Raw genomic sequence first — 12,903 nt, 5'->3', positions numbered from 1 at the left:
CAATGATAATATAACTGATAAAACATTTCATAGGGTTAATTACAATATCATTAAATCTAAAAAACAAAACAAAACAAAAAAATAACATAATAATTGTGTAATGGCGAAAACAATAACCAAGATTACAAGAAAATGCAAATAACATGGCGAAACAACTATATGGATCTGACATCAACAAACTGGGCGTCCTCTAGTGTTTGCTTGCAGGAAAAGAAAATCCAAACAATAACCTAGTTATACGTTGTTATACGTAACTATTTCTATTATTACGTAACAATTAGTTGTTTGTGAACAAAAGAAGGACAAGCGGATAACAAAGAGATTAGCTGCGCGTGGGAGGCTAACATTTCTATCGCGCTAAGGATTCTGGAATTCCTTGGATATGGTGATTGTCGGCGAACAAGAACTCAAAGAAGGTGTTCTTACATTGAAGAAGATCGTCAAAGACAGTGAAGATGAAGTTAAAAGAGTTCCCCGAGATAGTTTCATCGACTCATTTTAGGAATTTGTTAATTAGTACATTGAAGAAGTTCTTTAAAGGCAGTGAAGAGGAATTTCAAGAGTTCGTAGAGATAAAATTGTTGCAACTTAATTCTTAGTGCTTGAATCCGATTACTATATATATGTTTTATTATATGTCGGATAACGATTTTTTTACCAAAGGCTGTTTCTTCAAGTTTGTTGAACGATTTTGAAGGTCTTTGTTTGTTCGGTTTTTTTTTTTTTTTTTGTGTGAAGAAGACTAGTTTGTTTTTTTGATTGGTTTAATTAGTTTGTTGCGTGATGTGATAATGTGATTGAGAGGTCAGAGGAGTAACAACATAATTCTGTAGATTTCAGAACACAATGATAAAATAATTGAGAAAACATTTCATAGGGTTACAATATCATTAAACCAATAAATAAAAGCATGCAAAACAAAACAAAAAACATAATTGTGAAATGGCGAAACAACTAAATGGACCTGACATCAACAAACTGGGCGTCTTCTCGTGCTTGCTTACAAGAATTGTAAATCCAAACACCAACAGAGATAACTGTGACAAACAAAAAGCCTACAATTATGGCCAATACGACTATTATTGGAAGACTGAACTCCATGTTGTTTATTCACCACACCAAAACTTGTTCTTGCTATCTTTTTTCTTGTGTCTTTTTTAACAAGGTTTTCTATTTGTATATATACAAGTCCTAATTTCCTTATCTCCACAACTTGGCAATCAAAGTGACATAAAAAAAAAAAATTAACTTAACAAAAAAATCAAAAGCAAAAAAGAAAGTTAACATTTTATCAAAAAAACAAGAAAGAAAGTTAACATAACAAGAAGATGCAAATAAATCCTTTTTCGTTTAGAGAATATTTACAAGAAACCAAGCCCGACCCATAAAGAAAACTTGGTAAGGCCCATTAAGAAACGAAATACTATTAGGGGGTTTAATATTAAATAATATAGTCTAATTGTCTCATTTTGCAAATTCTCAAAAAATCTCTCAAGGGTTTGCCGTACAAAGTATCGGAGGTGAGAGTAAAGGGTAAACAAAAGAGAAAGACTGGTTTACTTCTTCTTCTTCTTCTTCTTCTTCGTCTCTTGCGATTCTCAACATCGACTTTTGTTTTTTTCTTTGGTTAGTGCTTTGTTATTAAGGTGAGAATCGAATTTGAAGATGGCGAGCGAAAGCCCTGATGTTGTTGTTGTTGTAGCTCCCGTGGTGGAGAATGGCGGCGCTGAATCCTCTAATGGAAAAGATGAACAATTGGAATCTGAGCTTTCGAAGAAGCTTGAGATCGCAGAAGATGCTAAAGAGGACAACGATGAAGAAGAAGGAAGCAAAGGTGAATATATTAATATTCTGATTGATCAAATGGTTTTGTCTTTGCGTCTTTAATTTCAGAAAAAATGGATCTTTTGTGTCATTGATTTGGAGTTTACGAATGTTCCAGTGATTAGTCTATCTGAGCTTGGTCTTAGGATTTCAAAGTTTTCGATTTGATCTTTTTGTTCTGAGAATGGTTGATTAATAAAAGACTTTTGTTTTTGATTTTTGAAGCTGAGGCTTCAACGAAGAAGAAGAAGAAGAAAAATAAAAGCAAGTAAGAGATGTTTTTTTTTGTTTCTTTTGTCTATTTGTTTCTTCTGAATTGTAACTTTTTCGTGTTTGCTTTAATGATGGTTTTGATTATGTTATAGGAAGAAGAAGGAACTCCCTCAACAGACTAATCCACCTTCGATTCCTGTCGTTGAGCTCTTCCCATCTGGAGAGTTTCCTGAAGGTGAAATCCAAGAGTATAAGGATGAGTAAGTTTCATACCATTCTCTTTACATTCGTTGACAGCTTTTAGGGATATCTTTTATTGCCTTCTCTACTCTTGAATCTATTGGATTTTCAGTCTCTTCATGTCAAGACTCTTCGTTGATCTCTGTTTTTAGGAATCTGTGGAGAACAACATCTGAAGAGAAGAGAGAGTTGGAGCGTTTGGAAAAGCCAATATACAACTCTGTTCGCCAAGCTGCAGAAGTTCATCGCCAGGTTCACTTCTTTTTCACTAAATGACCACCGATTAGAGTTTTTTTGTGGCCTCTTTTTTTTTGCAGCGGCCTGAAAGATCGTTTTGGCCATCTTTTTCAGGTTCGTAAATATGTCAGAAGCATAGTGAAGCCTGGAATGTTGATGACTGATATATGTGAGACCCTAGAGAATACTGTTCGTAAGTTGATATCTGAGAATGGTCTTCAAGCTGGTATTGCATTCCCTACAGGATGCTCTTTGAATTGGTTGGTTATGACATGTGCCTTCAACTTTTTTTGTTCTTCTTCTTTAGTGATGTTTCTCTAATGACTTTTTAACATTCAGGGTCGCTGCTCATTGGACACCAAACTCTGGAGATAAGACTGTACTTCAGTATGACGATGTTATGAAATTGGATTTTGGAACACATATTGATGGTATGATGGCAGAATCTGTTTTCTGCTTTTGTTTTTCATTGATGCAAATTGTCAGATAAAAATTAACATCTCTTATTTTTGCAGGGCATATTATTGACTGTGCATTTACAGTTGCGTTCAACCCTATGTTCGATCCTCTCTTAGCAGCCTCTCGTGAAGCTACGTATACCGGTATCAAGGTACGGAATGTCCTTTTTGCTAATACGCATTGCTTTATGAATGTACATTTACCAGTAGGATGGAGCAATGTTGTAGTGTTTTGTTCTATTCAGCTTGGTTAATTATGTTGTCTTAATCCATGTGGTCTTTTTCGTCTCTATAGTGGAATTCTATAATTTCCAAACTCTTCAGTGTGAAATTGATTTCGTTCAGGCTTTGATTTGTTAGGAACTATTTGGTTATTACTCTTAACCTCCTTGGTGGTTTTTTTTGGCTGGTTCAGGAAGCTGGGATCGATGTCCGTCTCTGTGATATCGGTGCTGCAATTCAGGAGGTCATGGAGTCTTATGAGGTTGAAATCAATGGAAAGGTCTTCCAAGGTACTGATATCCAATGTCACATCTACGCTCTTACATCAATGTCACATTTTGACGTTAGTGTAATACTAAACCGTAATATGTTATGCCCTTTTGGCAGTCAAAAGTATCAGAAACTTGAATGGGCATAGCATTGGACCCTATCAGATACATGCTGGGAAATCCGTTCCTATCGTTAAAGGAGGCGAGCAGACAAAGATGGAAGAGGGCGAGTTTTATGCCATCGAAACATTTGGATCAACCGGTAAAAGAAATTTGGACATTCAACCATAGAAAGAAAAGGCTACCGCATCTTTATGATTCACTAATGTTTCGATCCTTTGTTTCTGTTTTATTGCAGGGAAAGGATATGTGAGAGAAGACTTAGAATGTAGTCATTACATGAAGAACTTTGACGCTAGGCACGTCCCCTTGAGGTTGCCTAGAGCAAAACAACTCCTTGCAACCATTAACAAGAATTTCTCGACTCTGGCCTTCTGCAGACGCTATCTGGACCGCATTGGTGAAACCAAATACTTAATGGCTCTAAAGAATCTGTGTGATTCTGGCATTGTTCAGGTAATTTCTCACACCCACAGTCTAGATGATGATTCATTTTTCTCGGATCAATCCTGAGGTCTAAAAACGCTTAAATCTTGCTCTTTGTTGATTTCAGCCGTATCCTCCTCTGTGTGATGTGAAGGGAAGCTACGTTTCACAGTTTGAACACACCATTTTACTGCGACCTACTTGCAAAGAGGTTCTTTCCAAGGGAGACGACTACTGATTCAGATCCTCTGTTTTTGCTCTGTTTGCTTTATTATCTCATACTGTTGTTGAGATTGTACACTTGCTTGTTTCTTTTGTCGTCGTTAACACAAGCTTTGAATCCTTTTATAAAAAGCTTCAATGCCTCTGTTAAAAAAAAAACTATGTATTTGCCTTGAACATGAATTTGCCTTGAACATGAATTTGCTCATCAATCTTACTAGAAATTTGATTGGTAAAGTTTCTTGCTTTGGATAAATTCTTTACCTTAGCTAATTTAACAAGACCATATATAAATATTAAATACATATATATGGTAAAGAGAAGAGACCAGAACTCTGGACAGAGATCCGATCTTAGCCAATAGACTTTTGAGCTACTCGAGGCATTGCCATGGCGGCGACGATAGCTGTTTTTTCCGGTGGTCTGAAAGTGAAGGCTGGATTTCTCGCCGTTCAAATCTCATCGCTTCCTCTCCGTCGCGAATTCCCTCGTTACTTGTCGTATTCGTCGAAGAGGACGACAGTACCGGCAATCTCCTCATCACTTCGAGTCTCCGCCGTTTATAACCATCAGCAGCGTAATCGAAGCTCTTGGCCTCGAGTTGCTACTTTCTGTACGGCGGCTTCCGATGCCGGCACGACGGTTTCAGCTGATGAATCGGAGAAGAAGAGCGAATCTCACAAGGAGGAGGAAAATGTGAAGGAGACGGCGAATCTGTTAGATATCAAAGTAGGAAGAATTGTGAAAGCTTGGCAACACGAAGAAGCTGATTCTCTGTATGTTGAAGAAGTCGACATCGGTGAAGCTGAGCCTAGAATCATCTGTAGTGGTCTCGTCAAATATGTTCCTCTTGATCTCCTGCAGGTTAGCTTCATCGTTCCTATGAAATCGGATTGTATGAGAATCGTACGGAATTTTCCCCATTAGATTGACCAGTGGCTCAATTTCGAGACTGTGGCTCTGTGCAGGGTGCATCAGTGGTGGTGCTGGCTAATCTGAAGCCGAGGAATATGAGAGGGGTTAAGTCATGTGGTATGCTTCTGGCTGCATCAGACGCAGCTCATGAGAATGTTGAGCTTCTTGTTCCACCAGAAGGCTCTGTTCCTGGAGATAGAGTGTGGTTTGGTAACGAAGAAGATCTCGAGCAGCTTCCTGAACCTGCACCTCCTAATAAGGTCTCTTAGCTTGCAAACCACTAATCATTTCAGTAATGAAGTCGTAAGTCATGGCATTTTCAAGTTCTGTGTTTTCTTTGTTGTTGCAGGTTCAAAAGAAGAAGATGTGGGAATCGGTGCAACCGCTTTTGAAGACGGATGAGTCTGGCGTTTCGATGCTTAAGGAGCATTTGATGCGGACATCTTCTGGTCTTGTTACTTCCAAGTCTTTACGAAATGCCAACATTTCTTGATTTCTTTTAAAAGCTGTTCTAAGATGTTGTTTTGTCACAAGAGAGAAAGAACAGACCGCCAAGGCCATTTTTTTCATTGCAATCAAACTGATGTTTTTGTTGATTCATCAAAATAAGGTTATTACGAATCAAAAATAACTTTAAAAGGTACAAAACAAATCGCGAAATCGAATGTTTTCTCTTTGCCGTTGGTTTTCTCGGACATCAAGCAAAGACAGCAAAGATATCACCATTGATGTAATCGTTGTCCACTAAGCTTACCAAATAGTAGCCGTTCTTCACCTGCACATTCGATTAAATCATCCCATCATCACTACAGCTTAACCAATCTGGTCTATGAAAAGAAGAGAAGGAAAGTGAAGAAGATTCTTTACCTCCTCGAGCAACTTTCTAGAAGGGTCATCTTCTGGGTACAATTTAGCCCAGCTTCTTGACCAAATCTCAAACGCTTCGTCTTTCCAGACTTTGAAACTGGCTGGATCCACGATCGTCGGTTGAATAACCTCCTTAGCTGGGAACACTCCCCAAGTTACTGCATTCACATCGGACTCATCGGTGTTTGATACCCAATTCTCTGCTTTGTTCACGGCCATGTAGGTAATAAGAGGAAAAGCTTTGGATTTCTCCACAAGTGTGTCTAACTTATCCTTTGAACAGAAGAACTCCAGATAAGCTTTCTGGTAGACATAACCACCAGGACCACCCCATCCTGCAAAGTATCAATTGCAATTATATGTTTTTGTTATAAGCCAAGTAGATATTCCCAATGCAATTTAACATTATGTGATAAGCTAAGAACAGAAACTCTAGAGGGTTTTAACAGGTTATTAAGAAATGATAGATAAATCATAAGTCAAATAGGAATTTTGTTTTGAAACGTTATGGTATGATTTGTGATCACAGGTATGAGTTTTCTTACCAATAGCTGGGGAATCGGATTTGGCTGCATTGACTGATGGTTGGCTATTGATGGTCAGGAAACCGTTGGAGTTGATTTTCCCGAGTTGCTCGTTTATGATCTTTGTCTCTGGCTGGAGTCCATCTAATTCAGACCATGGACTGCTTTTTAAGTTTCCAATGCAGAGCTCTTTGAATTTCTGATTTGTGAAAGTTTTGACAAGAAAATGTGCAAGTGAGTATGCAGAAAAGGAGACTGAAACAATCTCTATGAGTGTTCCTAAAGGAAAGACTACCTCTTGAACATCTTCAATGCTTTTCAACGGGACAACCCATTCTTGCTGAAGCTTTTTGTCACGTGCTTTTGGGCGTGTGAACTATCAACGCATGCATTTATATCAGCACTAATCAATGAAAGAAGATGGCAAGCATCTCCTTACAAGTGATAATGGTAGGGTTAAATAACAATATGCAAATACAATCTTAAGCAAATAAAGAAGAAAAACTGATGAAATCTGTGGTACCTGATAATCTGAAAGTGTACTGTATGATGCACTGCGTGTATCACCCCAACGTCCATGTGGGAAGTCATTCCAGCCCTTTGTTCTAGATATATAGCTCTTTGGACGATTTGCCCTGCAAAGATAAAGAAGAAGCAACAGTATTATTCCCTAGGCAAATTGAAGTTAAAGATCTGTGAATAATAATCAGAGCAAGAGAAACAAAATGCAGGTTACCAGAAAATTGGGCGAACATCTTCCTTAGTACGGAAAACATTTGCAGGGCGTCTCCAAGGTAGAGAACGAGAAATTTTTGACTCATCAATCAAACCAAGGTTCTGCAATTTGAGCACCACTGTTAAGTTCTCTGGTATACACAATACTGTGTTAAATATTACTACAAAGAAAACGATTTTGAAGGAAATGAGAAAGAAACCATTAATATCCCAATAGCTGATTTGTCCACGTTCAATGTGTAGAGATGAAGGGTAGTGATTCCATGGGCCAAAATCTTTTTGCACATTTCTGTTGCAAAGTGAATACCATAGGCTTTGACAGCCTCGTCATTATCCTTAATAGGCTCTAAGGCAGCAGTGAGCTCAGCAGGTATCTATAGCAATAACAGCATGAGTGGAATATTAATCGAAGAAAAATGATATCCCAAAACATTAGTCATAAGGCATCATCACCAAGGTTCTATATATATCACCAAGCAACTAGATAGATGCAGTAAACTCAATCTCATCTTAAAGCCTTTAAGCACAAAGATGACATTTTTCTACAGAGCAAGCCATATCATCACTAATGTAAGAGGTCACAACATACGTACCTTGGTCTTGCAGAAACCAGCCATACGCAAGAAGCCCTTGTAGTTGGAAATGGGCATAATTCCAGGGACAATGGGACAATTAATCCCGATTTGCCGACAATCATTCACAAATTTGAGGAATATATCAGTATCATAGAAAAGCTGAGTCACAATCAAATCTGCTCCAGCATCAACCTGTAGCGAGCCACAATTCACTAAATCCATCAGATCAAGACAACACACAAAATGCAAAGCCAAGATTTAAAAATCTGAACCTTTTTCTTCAGGTAAGCAAGATCACTCTGATAAGATTCAGGAGTAGCAAGTCCATTAGCTTCAATAACATCCGGATGAGCCTCTGATTCAAAACACACAAATCCAATTAGAGATCAAAATCACAACAACTAACACAATCCATTAACGAAAATTGATTACCAGGATAACCAGCAACAGTGATTCCAAAGTAATCACCATACTTGCTTCGAATGTGATTCACCAGATCCAAAGCACAAGCAAATCCTCCTTCGACCTGAACAAATTTATCTTGTCCATGAGGCGGATCTCCTCTAAGCGCAAGCACATTTTGAATTCCATTAGATCTAATCGTCTCAAGCGCGTGGTCAATCTTCTCAATCGGCATGTTGGTACAAGTGAGATGCATCATAGTCTCGACGCAGATAACATTCTGCATCCTAGAAGCGATCTCGAGAGTGAGATCGGCGGTGGATCCTCCGGCACCCCAAGTGATATCGCAGAAGGTAGGTCCATAAGAGACCAATCGATCCATTCGTTCAAAGAGATTCTCGACGCCATCCTCCGTCTTGGGTGGGAAAAACTCGAAGGAGAAAGCTGTTTGGCCTTGCTCCGTCACGGATTTGATCTTATCAACCACCTTCATTGTCGAATCGAAATGAGATCCAAATCCAAATCCAGATTCGGAAAGTGGTGGTGGAGAGGCAAGTTTGGTCTCTCTGGTTCCTTTACTCACTCTTTTATACTAAACTCTCAAAATGACGAGAGATCCAACAACTTTGGTGCTAACCGGTAAAACTTAGATAAAATTATTTATCAACATTTTTATTTTTTTTTACACATCTTTTTTGATTTTTATAATTAAATATTTATCAGAGTAAATATATTTTTTTCAAAAAATTAATCGAAATTTAGTACAGAACTTATGGTATCACATTTTTTTTTTCTCACATTGCTCCAACTTTTTTATTGTGCTAAATACATATTTCCCCACTTTTGGAATTTATCTTTTCCATTATAGTAATTTTATCCTTTTCCTTTAAAAAGACTTGTTTTCATATTTTTCTTATTTTCTCAACTAAAGTATAAGAAAAAAGAAAATTTGGTTAGTTAGGTGAGCTACGGTCCCACATCACCTACCACCGGTAACGCCAATCCACTATCGGTCACCGGCGCGTGCGCTACAACGGACAGTAGCCTAGTGATAGCATTGCACCCATATAGCTTTTGCAGCCAAGGAGAATCACGTGCTTAAAATACTCGAGTTATAGACAGAACAAACCGGGTGATTAGTTGTGTAGTCAGTTAATAAACCGGGTATGAGATTTTTGTCTCTTAAGTAACCAAACCCCGGTTTAAAATCCAAAACACTTTTTTCATTCTTTGGTCCAAAGATTCCACATACAATGCACTGAACTACTGATTCGAGTTGGATACATACAACAATAATGTCTAAAACTACCTACCAACCGACACGGTTTGGTTGGTTACTACAAGAGATCATCATTTCAAGTGTAATCATATATATAGGGAATGTAATCAGACTGTGGAGCAATATCAAGCAGTTACAATCATCCAAACTTCTCTGCACATGTCGATAATCTCGGTAACACCATCCTCATACATGACCTGGACAAAGATAATGTTAATTCTTTAGACTTCGTAAAACGAGATGGAAGGTGAAAAACAGAGTTGGGCATAAGTCAAGTTGATAGATACCAAGTGCTTTCTTGAAAACTCATCATATTGTGTAATGATTCCAAAACACCTGAAAATGTCAACTACTACTGTCAAAAACTGCCCCTTAATGACAACAGCTTGGAATATTGTTCTTAGATGTGGAAGAAATTGGCAGATCGAGGAAAAAGAAAGATAGTTATACTTCTGGTTCATAGGACGTGCTAACCAGATCACCGCACCAATGCAATCCCGGCAACATATTTTCCTCTGGCTAATGTTGTTCCAAGCTTTTCCTGACGCATCCAAATTGGCTTGTCGAAAATAGATCCAAATAATTCATACTAACCGGCAATGCGTCTCCCTCGAGTTCCCTAACCATATGTTTGAAATGATAGGTTACTGTTTAACATGCCAAATCACAGGATGACTAAAAAGTAAGGAAAAGTTCAATTTTACCTTGGGCGTTTTCCATGTTACTTTACATGCCACTGGTTTCACAGCTTCTTCCGAGGTTGTCCTCTTAGTTTTGCAAGGTTTTGCACCTAGCTTTTTTCTGCAACACACTGCACCACAGTAGCAATCTTGATCTGCACCAAACTGAACAAACCTGCTATGTTTCTTAGTATCACAACTTAAAATTTACTATCAAATACTTTATTGATGTGAATTGTGATGCAAGGAAATGTTCTTACTGGTAATCGTATGTCAACTGCTCGCCTTTGTTTATGAAACGGGTAGCAAATATGCCGATTCTTGTCTCTCCATCAATTATCCTAAATGGAAACAAAGAGATTCATAATTATATAACTCTGATCATCTGTTTTGAACATCAGAAAAGTGAGAAGATGGATAATAAGTTATAAACAAACCATTTCTGCATCTCTGTATTAGGGTTGCAGCTGTGATTGATGTATCTTGATTTATTACCCTTATGAGTGGCATCAATCACCATGTTCCAGTTAATCTGACACAAATAGAAATTTTTCTCGACCTTATGATTCAGCTTCCAAAGCCTTTCTTCACAAATCTTTTCGTCAATAACTACAATAAGAAATGGAAATAAGAAGATAGATAAAAAAGCAGAGTAATCACAACTATATATGAGTAACCAAATGTAATCACATCACCTTCCCCAACATATTCAATGATAAACTCTCCTGAATTGATATCTTCATCTGCTACAATCCCATATCCACATTTCTCTGTCTACAAGAAACAACTTATTCAACTAAACCAAAAAATGCAATCTTTGTAAGCCAACTCTGTAATAATAAACCAACCTGAACTAACTTCATCTTCTTGATATGTCGTTGTTGGAACGGCTTGTTGGTGCATTCACTACTGCATTTGCAACTAGAAGAACAGCTTGAGAGTAGAATCCTATATACATCAAGGAAACAACAAACTTCAACGTCAACAATCAGAAGTCACCAATGCAGACAAGAATCTTTGGTCAGACGAGTATTTGGAACATACCCACAATTGCAATCACTGCCACAAATAGTTGAAGAGCCAGGATCCAAGGAGCAAGAACAGAATATGCCATGATCTTTAACTCTCTTTTTGAATTTCTTCTTCAAGTATATATCTTAAAACCAGGCTCGCTCATGTGAAAACAAATAAGATTTGTGGAAAAGTAAAACAAAAAAAAATTGCATCTTATGCAACAATAGAAAAGGATACTGCGCTTGATGAAGATAGGCTTCCCTTTATTCAACGGCTCCGGAGGAGATTCAAGTTTCTCCAATTCCCCAATCTGCTTTTTCAACTTCCTCAACGATTTCCTGATTTGATTCCGATCGGAACCCTAAAATCAGAGAAAAATAAGATCATACGAAAACATAAAGTCATAAAGAAAAGAACTGAAGATTTTGATCGAACGTAACCTTCTTGGAGGAAGACATGGCAATATACACCGGATTAATTGGGAAAGTTCTAACTTTGATGTTGAAACTTTTCAAAACCCTAATAGTTGAAGAGAAGAAGAAGAAGATGATGATGAATTAGTAGTGGCGATCCGATTTGCAGAGGGTGAAAAAACGTAACGGAGAAAGAGCGGCAGTTGCTGTTTTTCCTTTTGTGGATTTTGAAATGCTTCTGCGCAAAAGGCAATAAATCGGCTTAAAAGGGTAAAATAGTAATATCGATTTCTTTCCAATAAACCGTTTAAAACAGATATGGGTTTTCGATTATTGGACTGGCACAATACAATCAAACCCATTTATTTGGTAACAAAATAATTACGTCGAATCATTAATTTATTAGAATTTATTCCAGAACATTACATCATTCACAATTAGTAACAAAATAATTACTTTTTTTTTACCGTAAATTGGATATTCTGTATATCAAAGATATTCAACGCAAGAAGAATTTTTTATTCACTATTGTTATTGAACAATATATTCGATTTGCTTTATTTGGTTTAAGTCGCTGGTTTAATTTATTTGGTTTAAGTCGCCGGTTTAATTTATTTGGTGACAAAATTACACTGCCAATGGAAAAACAAAAAGTCGGAGATTTCAGCGAATGACAAAAGTATTGAAATATCCTATAATTATATGAATAGTAACAGGGTTACAATATCATGAAATCTATAAATAAATAAATAAAAATTGTTTAAATAGCAAAATAACAGTGGAAGCCCCCTTGGTCCATTGGTTGACTAAGAGTTAATTAATGCTTCTACACCAAGAGGTTTGGGGTTCGAGTCCCAGATATTGCGATTTATTAATAAATTTGCAGATTAAATGAGGCAAGTGTGCAGGAGATCTCCAGCGAAGTACAATTATAGCCGTTCGCCAGGATTCTACGCCGAGAGAGAAGTGTCGTCAGGTCATGGATCATTGAAGGTGTCCGTCAAGAGCGTGGAGAATGAAGTGTCGTTTGTCGTGGATCTAATAAGGGTCGGAAGGAATTGTCCGTTGTAGAATCGTCTATGTAACAGTTCTCATAATTTGCAATAAATAATAAATCTAGACGTAAAAAAAAAATAGCAAAATAACTATATTGATATGCTATTATATAGGCTACATACTAACCTAAATAAATAATTGTTAATTAATTAAAAAAAAAATAGTTCCAACATGATAAAAAGTTATGCATTAGAATTGGATGGTGCAACCCG

General features: G+C 37.3%; 4 protein-coding genes across 7 annotated transcripts; 2 read left to right on the top strand and 2 right to left on the bottom strand.

Moving 5' to 3' along the window:
• Positions 1–1,466: 1,466 nt before the first annotated feature.
• Positions 1,467–4,468, top strand: LOC9314376 (methionine aminopeptidase 2B). Of its 2 annotated transcripts, none has more exons than XM_021024168.1 (12): positions 1,467–1,533; positions 1,632–1,834; positions 2,050–2,092; positions 2,190–2,297; positions 2,430–2,529; positions 2,629–2,774; positions 2,854–2,945; positions 3,030–3,124; positions 3,388–3,484; positions 3,582–3,725; positions 3,822–4,039; positions 4,137–4,468. In XM_021024168.1, the coding sequence occupies exons 2-12, from the start codon at positions 1,666–1,668 to the stop codon at positions 4,245–4,247; spliced, it is 1,323 nt and encodes a 440-aa protein (XP_020879827.1). In that variant the 5' UTR covers positions 1,467–1,533; positions 1,632–1,665; the 3' UTR covers positions 4,248–4,468. The 2 variants fall into 2 exon arrangements, with proteins under 2 accessions (XP_020879827.1, XP_020879829.1); XM_021024170.1 differs by having other exon boundaries at positions 1,470–1,520.
• A 73-nt stretch (positions 4,469–4,541) lies between these two features.
• LOC9312600 (aminoacyl tRNA synthase complex-interacting multifunctional protein 1) lies at positions 4,542–5,820 on the top strand. Its single transcript, XM_002878261.2, has 3 exons — positions 4,542–5,095; positions 5,200–5,406; positions 5,496–5,820. The coding sequence occupies exons 1-3, from the start codon at positions 4,622–4,624 to the stop codon at positions 5,637–5,639; spliced, it is 825 nt and encodes a 274-aa protein (XP_002878307.1). The 5' UTR covers positions 4,542–4,621; the 3' UTR covers positions 5,640–5,820.
• LOC9312599 (methylenetetrahydrofolate reductase 1) lies at positions 5,686–8,860 on the bottom strand. The gene is made up of 10 exons (XM_002876485.2): positions 8,280–8,860; positions 8,120–8,202; positions 7,866–8,039; positions 7,473–7,646; positions 7,274–7,374; positions 7,061–7,172; positions 6,833–6,913; positions 6,559–6,736; positions 6,014–6,348; positions 5,686–5,921 (listed from the first exon to the last, which is right to left on the bottom strand). The coding sequence occupies exons 1-10, from the start codon at positions 8,740–8,742 to the stop codon at positions 5,844–5,846; spliced, it is 1,779 nt and encodes a 592-aa protein (XP_002876531.1). The 5' UTR covers positions 8,743–8,860; the 3' UTR covers positions 5,686–5,843.
• Positions 8,861–9,491: 631 nt separating this feature from the next.
• Positions 9,492–12,046, bottom strand: LOC9314375 (putative histone-lysine N-methyltransferase ASHH4). 3 transcript variants are annotated; one of them, XM_021026274.1, is made up of 12 exons: positions 11,663–12,046; positions 11,460–11,583; positions 11,253–11,364; positions 11,057–11,156; positions 10,904–10,982; positions 10,646–10,817; positions 10,469–10,549; positions 10,233–10,383; positions 10,123–10,147; positions 9,979–10,069; positions 9,816–9,864; positions 9,492–9,725 (listed from the first exon to the last, which is right to left on the bottom strand). In XM_021026274.1, exons 1-12 carry the CDS (start codon positions 11,678–11,680, stop codon positions 9,654–9,656), a joined length of 1,074 nt encoding a protein of 357 aa, XP_020881933.1. In that variant the 5' UTR covers positions 11,681–12,046; the 3' UTR covers positions 9,492–9,653. The 3 variants fall into 3 exon arrangements, with proteins under 3 accessions (XP_020881933.1, XP_020881931.1, XP_020881932.1); XM_021026272.1 differs by having other exon boundaries at positions 9,816–10,069; XM_021026273.1 differs by lacking the exon at positions 9,492–9,725 and having other exon boundaries at positions 9,747–10,069.
• Positions 12,047–12,903: the final 857 nt, after the last annotated feature.

This window comes from Arabidopsis lyrata (genome assembly GCF_000004255.2).
Source record: "Arabidopsis lyrata subsp. lyrata unplaced genomic scaffold ARALYscaffold_5, whole genome shotgun sequence".
NCBI classification, from domain to species: Eukaryota; Viridiplantae; Streptophyta; class Magnoliopsida; order Brassicales; family Brassicaceae; genus Arabidopsis; species Arabidopsis lyrata.
This window is presented reverse-complemented; position numbering and strand designations above follow the sequence as displayed.

What these genes read in the sequence shown, in the direction of transcription:
- LOC9314376 (XM_021024168.1), top strand. Translation starts at nt 1,666, where the DNA reads ATGGCGAGCGAAAGCCCTGATGTTGTTGTTGTTGTAGCTCCCGTGGTG. An exon ending in TGAAGAAGAAGGAAGCAAAG is followed by an intron (nt 1,835 to 2,049) that starts GTGAATATATTA and finishes TGATTTTTGAAG; the next exon opens with CTGAGGCTTCAACGAAGAAG. An exon ending in CTACGTATACCGGTATCAAG is followed by an intron (nt 3,125 to 3,387) that starts GTACGGAATGTC and finishes TGGCTGGTTCAG; the next exon opens with GAAGCTGGGATCGATGTCCG.
- LOC9314375 (XM_021026272.1), bottom strand. An exon ending in GCCTATCTTCATCAAGCGCA is followed by an intron (nt 11,365 to 11,459) that starts GTATCCTTTTCT and finishes CCTGGTTTTAAG; the next exon opens with ATATATACTTGAAGAAGAAA. An exon ending in AGAAGATGAAGTTAGTTCAG is followed by an intron (nt 10,983 to 11,056) that starts GTTGGTTTATTA and finishes TGTTTCTTGTAG; the next exon opens with ACAGAGAAATGTGGATATGG.
- LOC9312600 (XM_002878261.2), top strand. Translation starts at nt 4,622, where the DNA reads ATGGCGGCGACGATAGCTGTTTTTTCCGGTGGTCTGAAAGTGAAGGCT. An exon ending in TTCCTCTTGATCTCCTGCAG is followed by an intron (nt 5,096 to 5,199) that starts GTTAGCTTCATC and finishes GGCTCTGTGCAG; the next exon opens with GGTGCATCAGTGGTGGTGCT. An exon ending in AACCTGCACCTCCTAATAAG is followed by an intron (nt 5,407 to 5,495) that starts GTCTCTTAGCTT and finishes TTGTTGTTGCAG; the next exon opens with GTTCAAAAGAAGAAGATGTG.
- LOC9312599 (XM_002876485.2), bottom strand. Translation starts at nt 8,742, where the DNA reads ATGAAGGTGGTTGATAAGATCAAATCCGTGACGGAGCAAGGCCAAACA. An exon ending in CTGGTTTCTGCAAGACCAAG is followed by an intron (nt 7,647 to 7,865) that starts GTACGTATGTTG and finishes TTATTGCTATAG; the next exon opens with ATACCTGCTGAGCTCACTGC. An exon ending in GTACACTTTCAGATTATCAG is followed by an intron (nt 6,914 to 7,060) that starts GTACCACAGATT and finishes ATGCGTTGATAG; the next exon opens with TTCACACGCCCAAAAGCACG.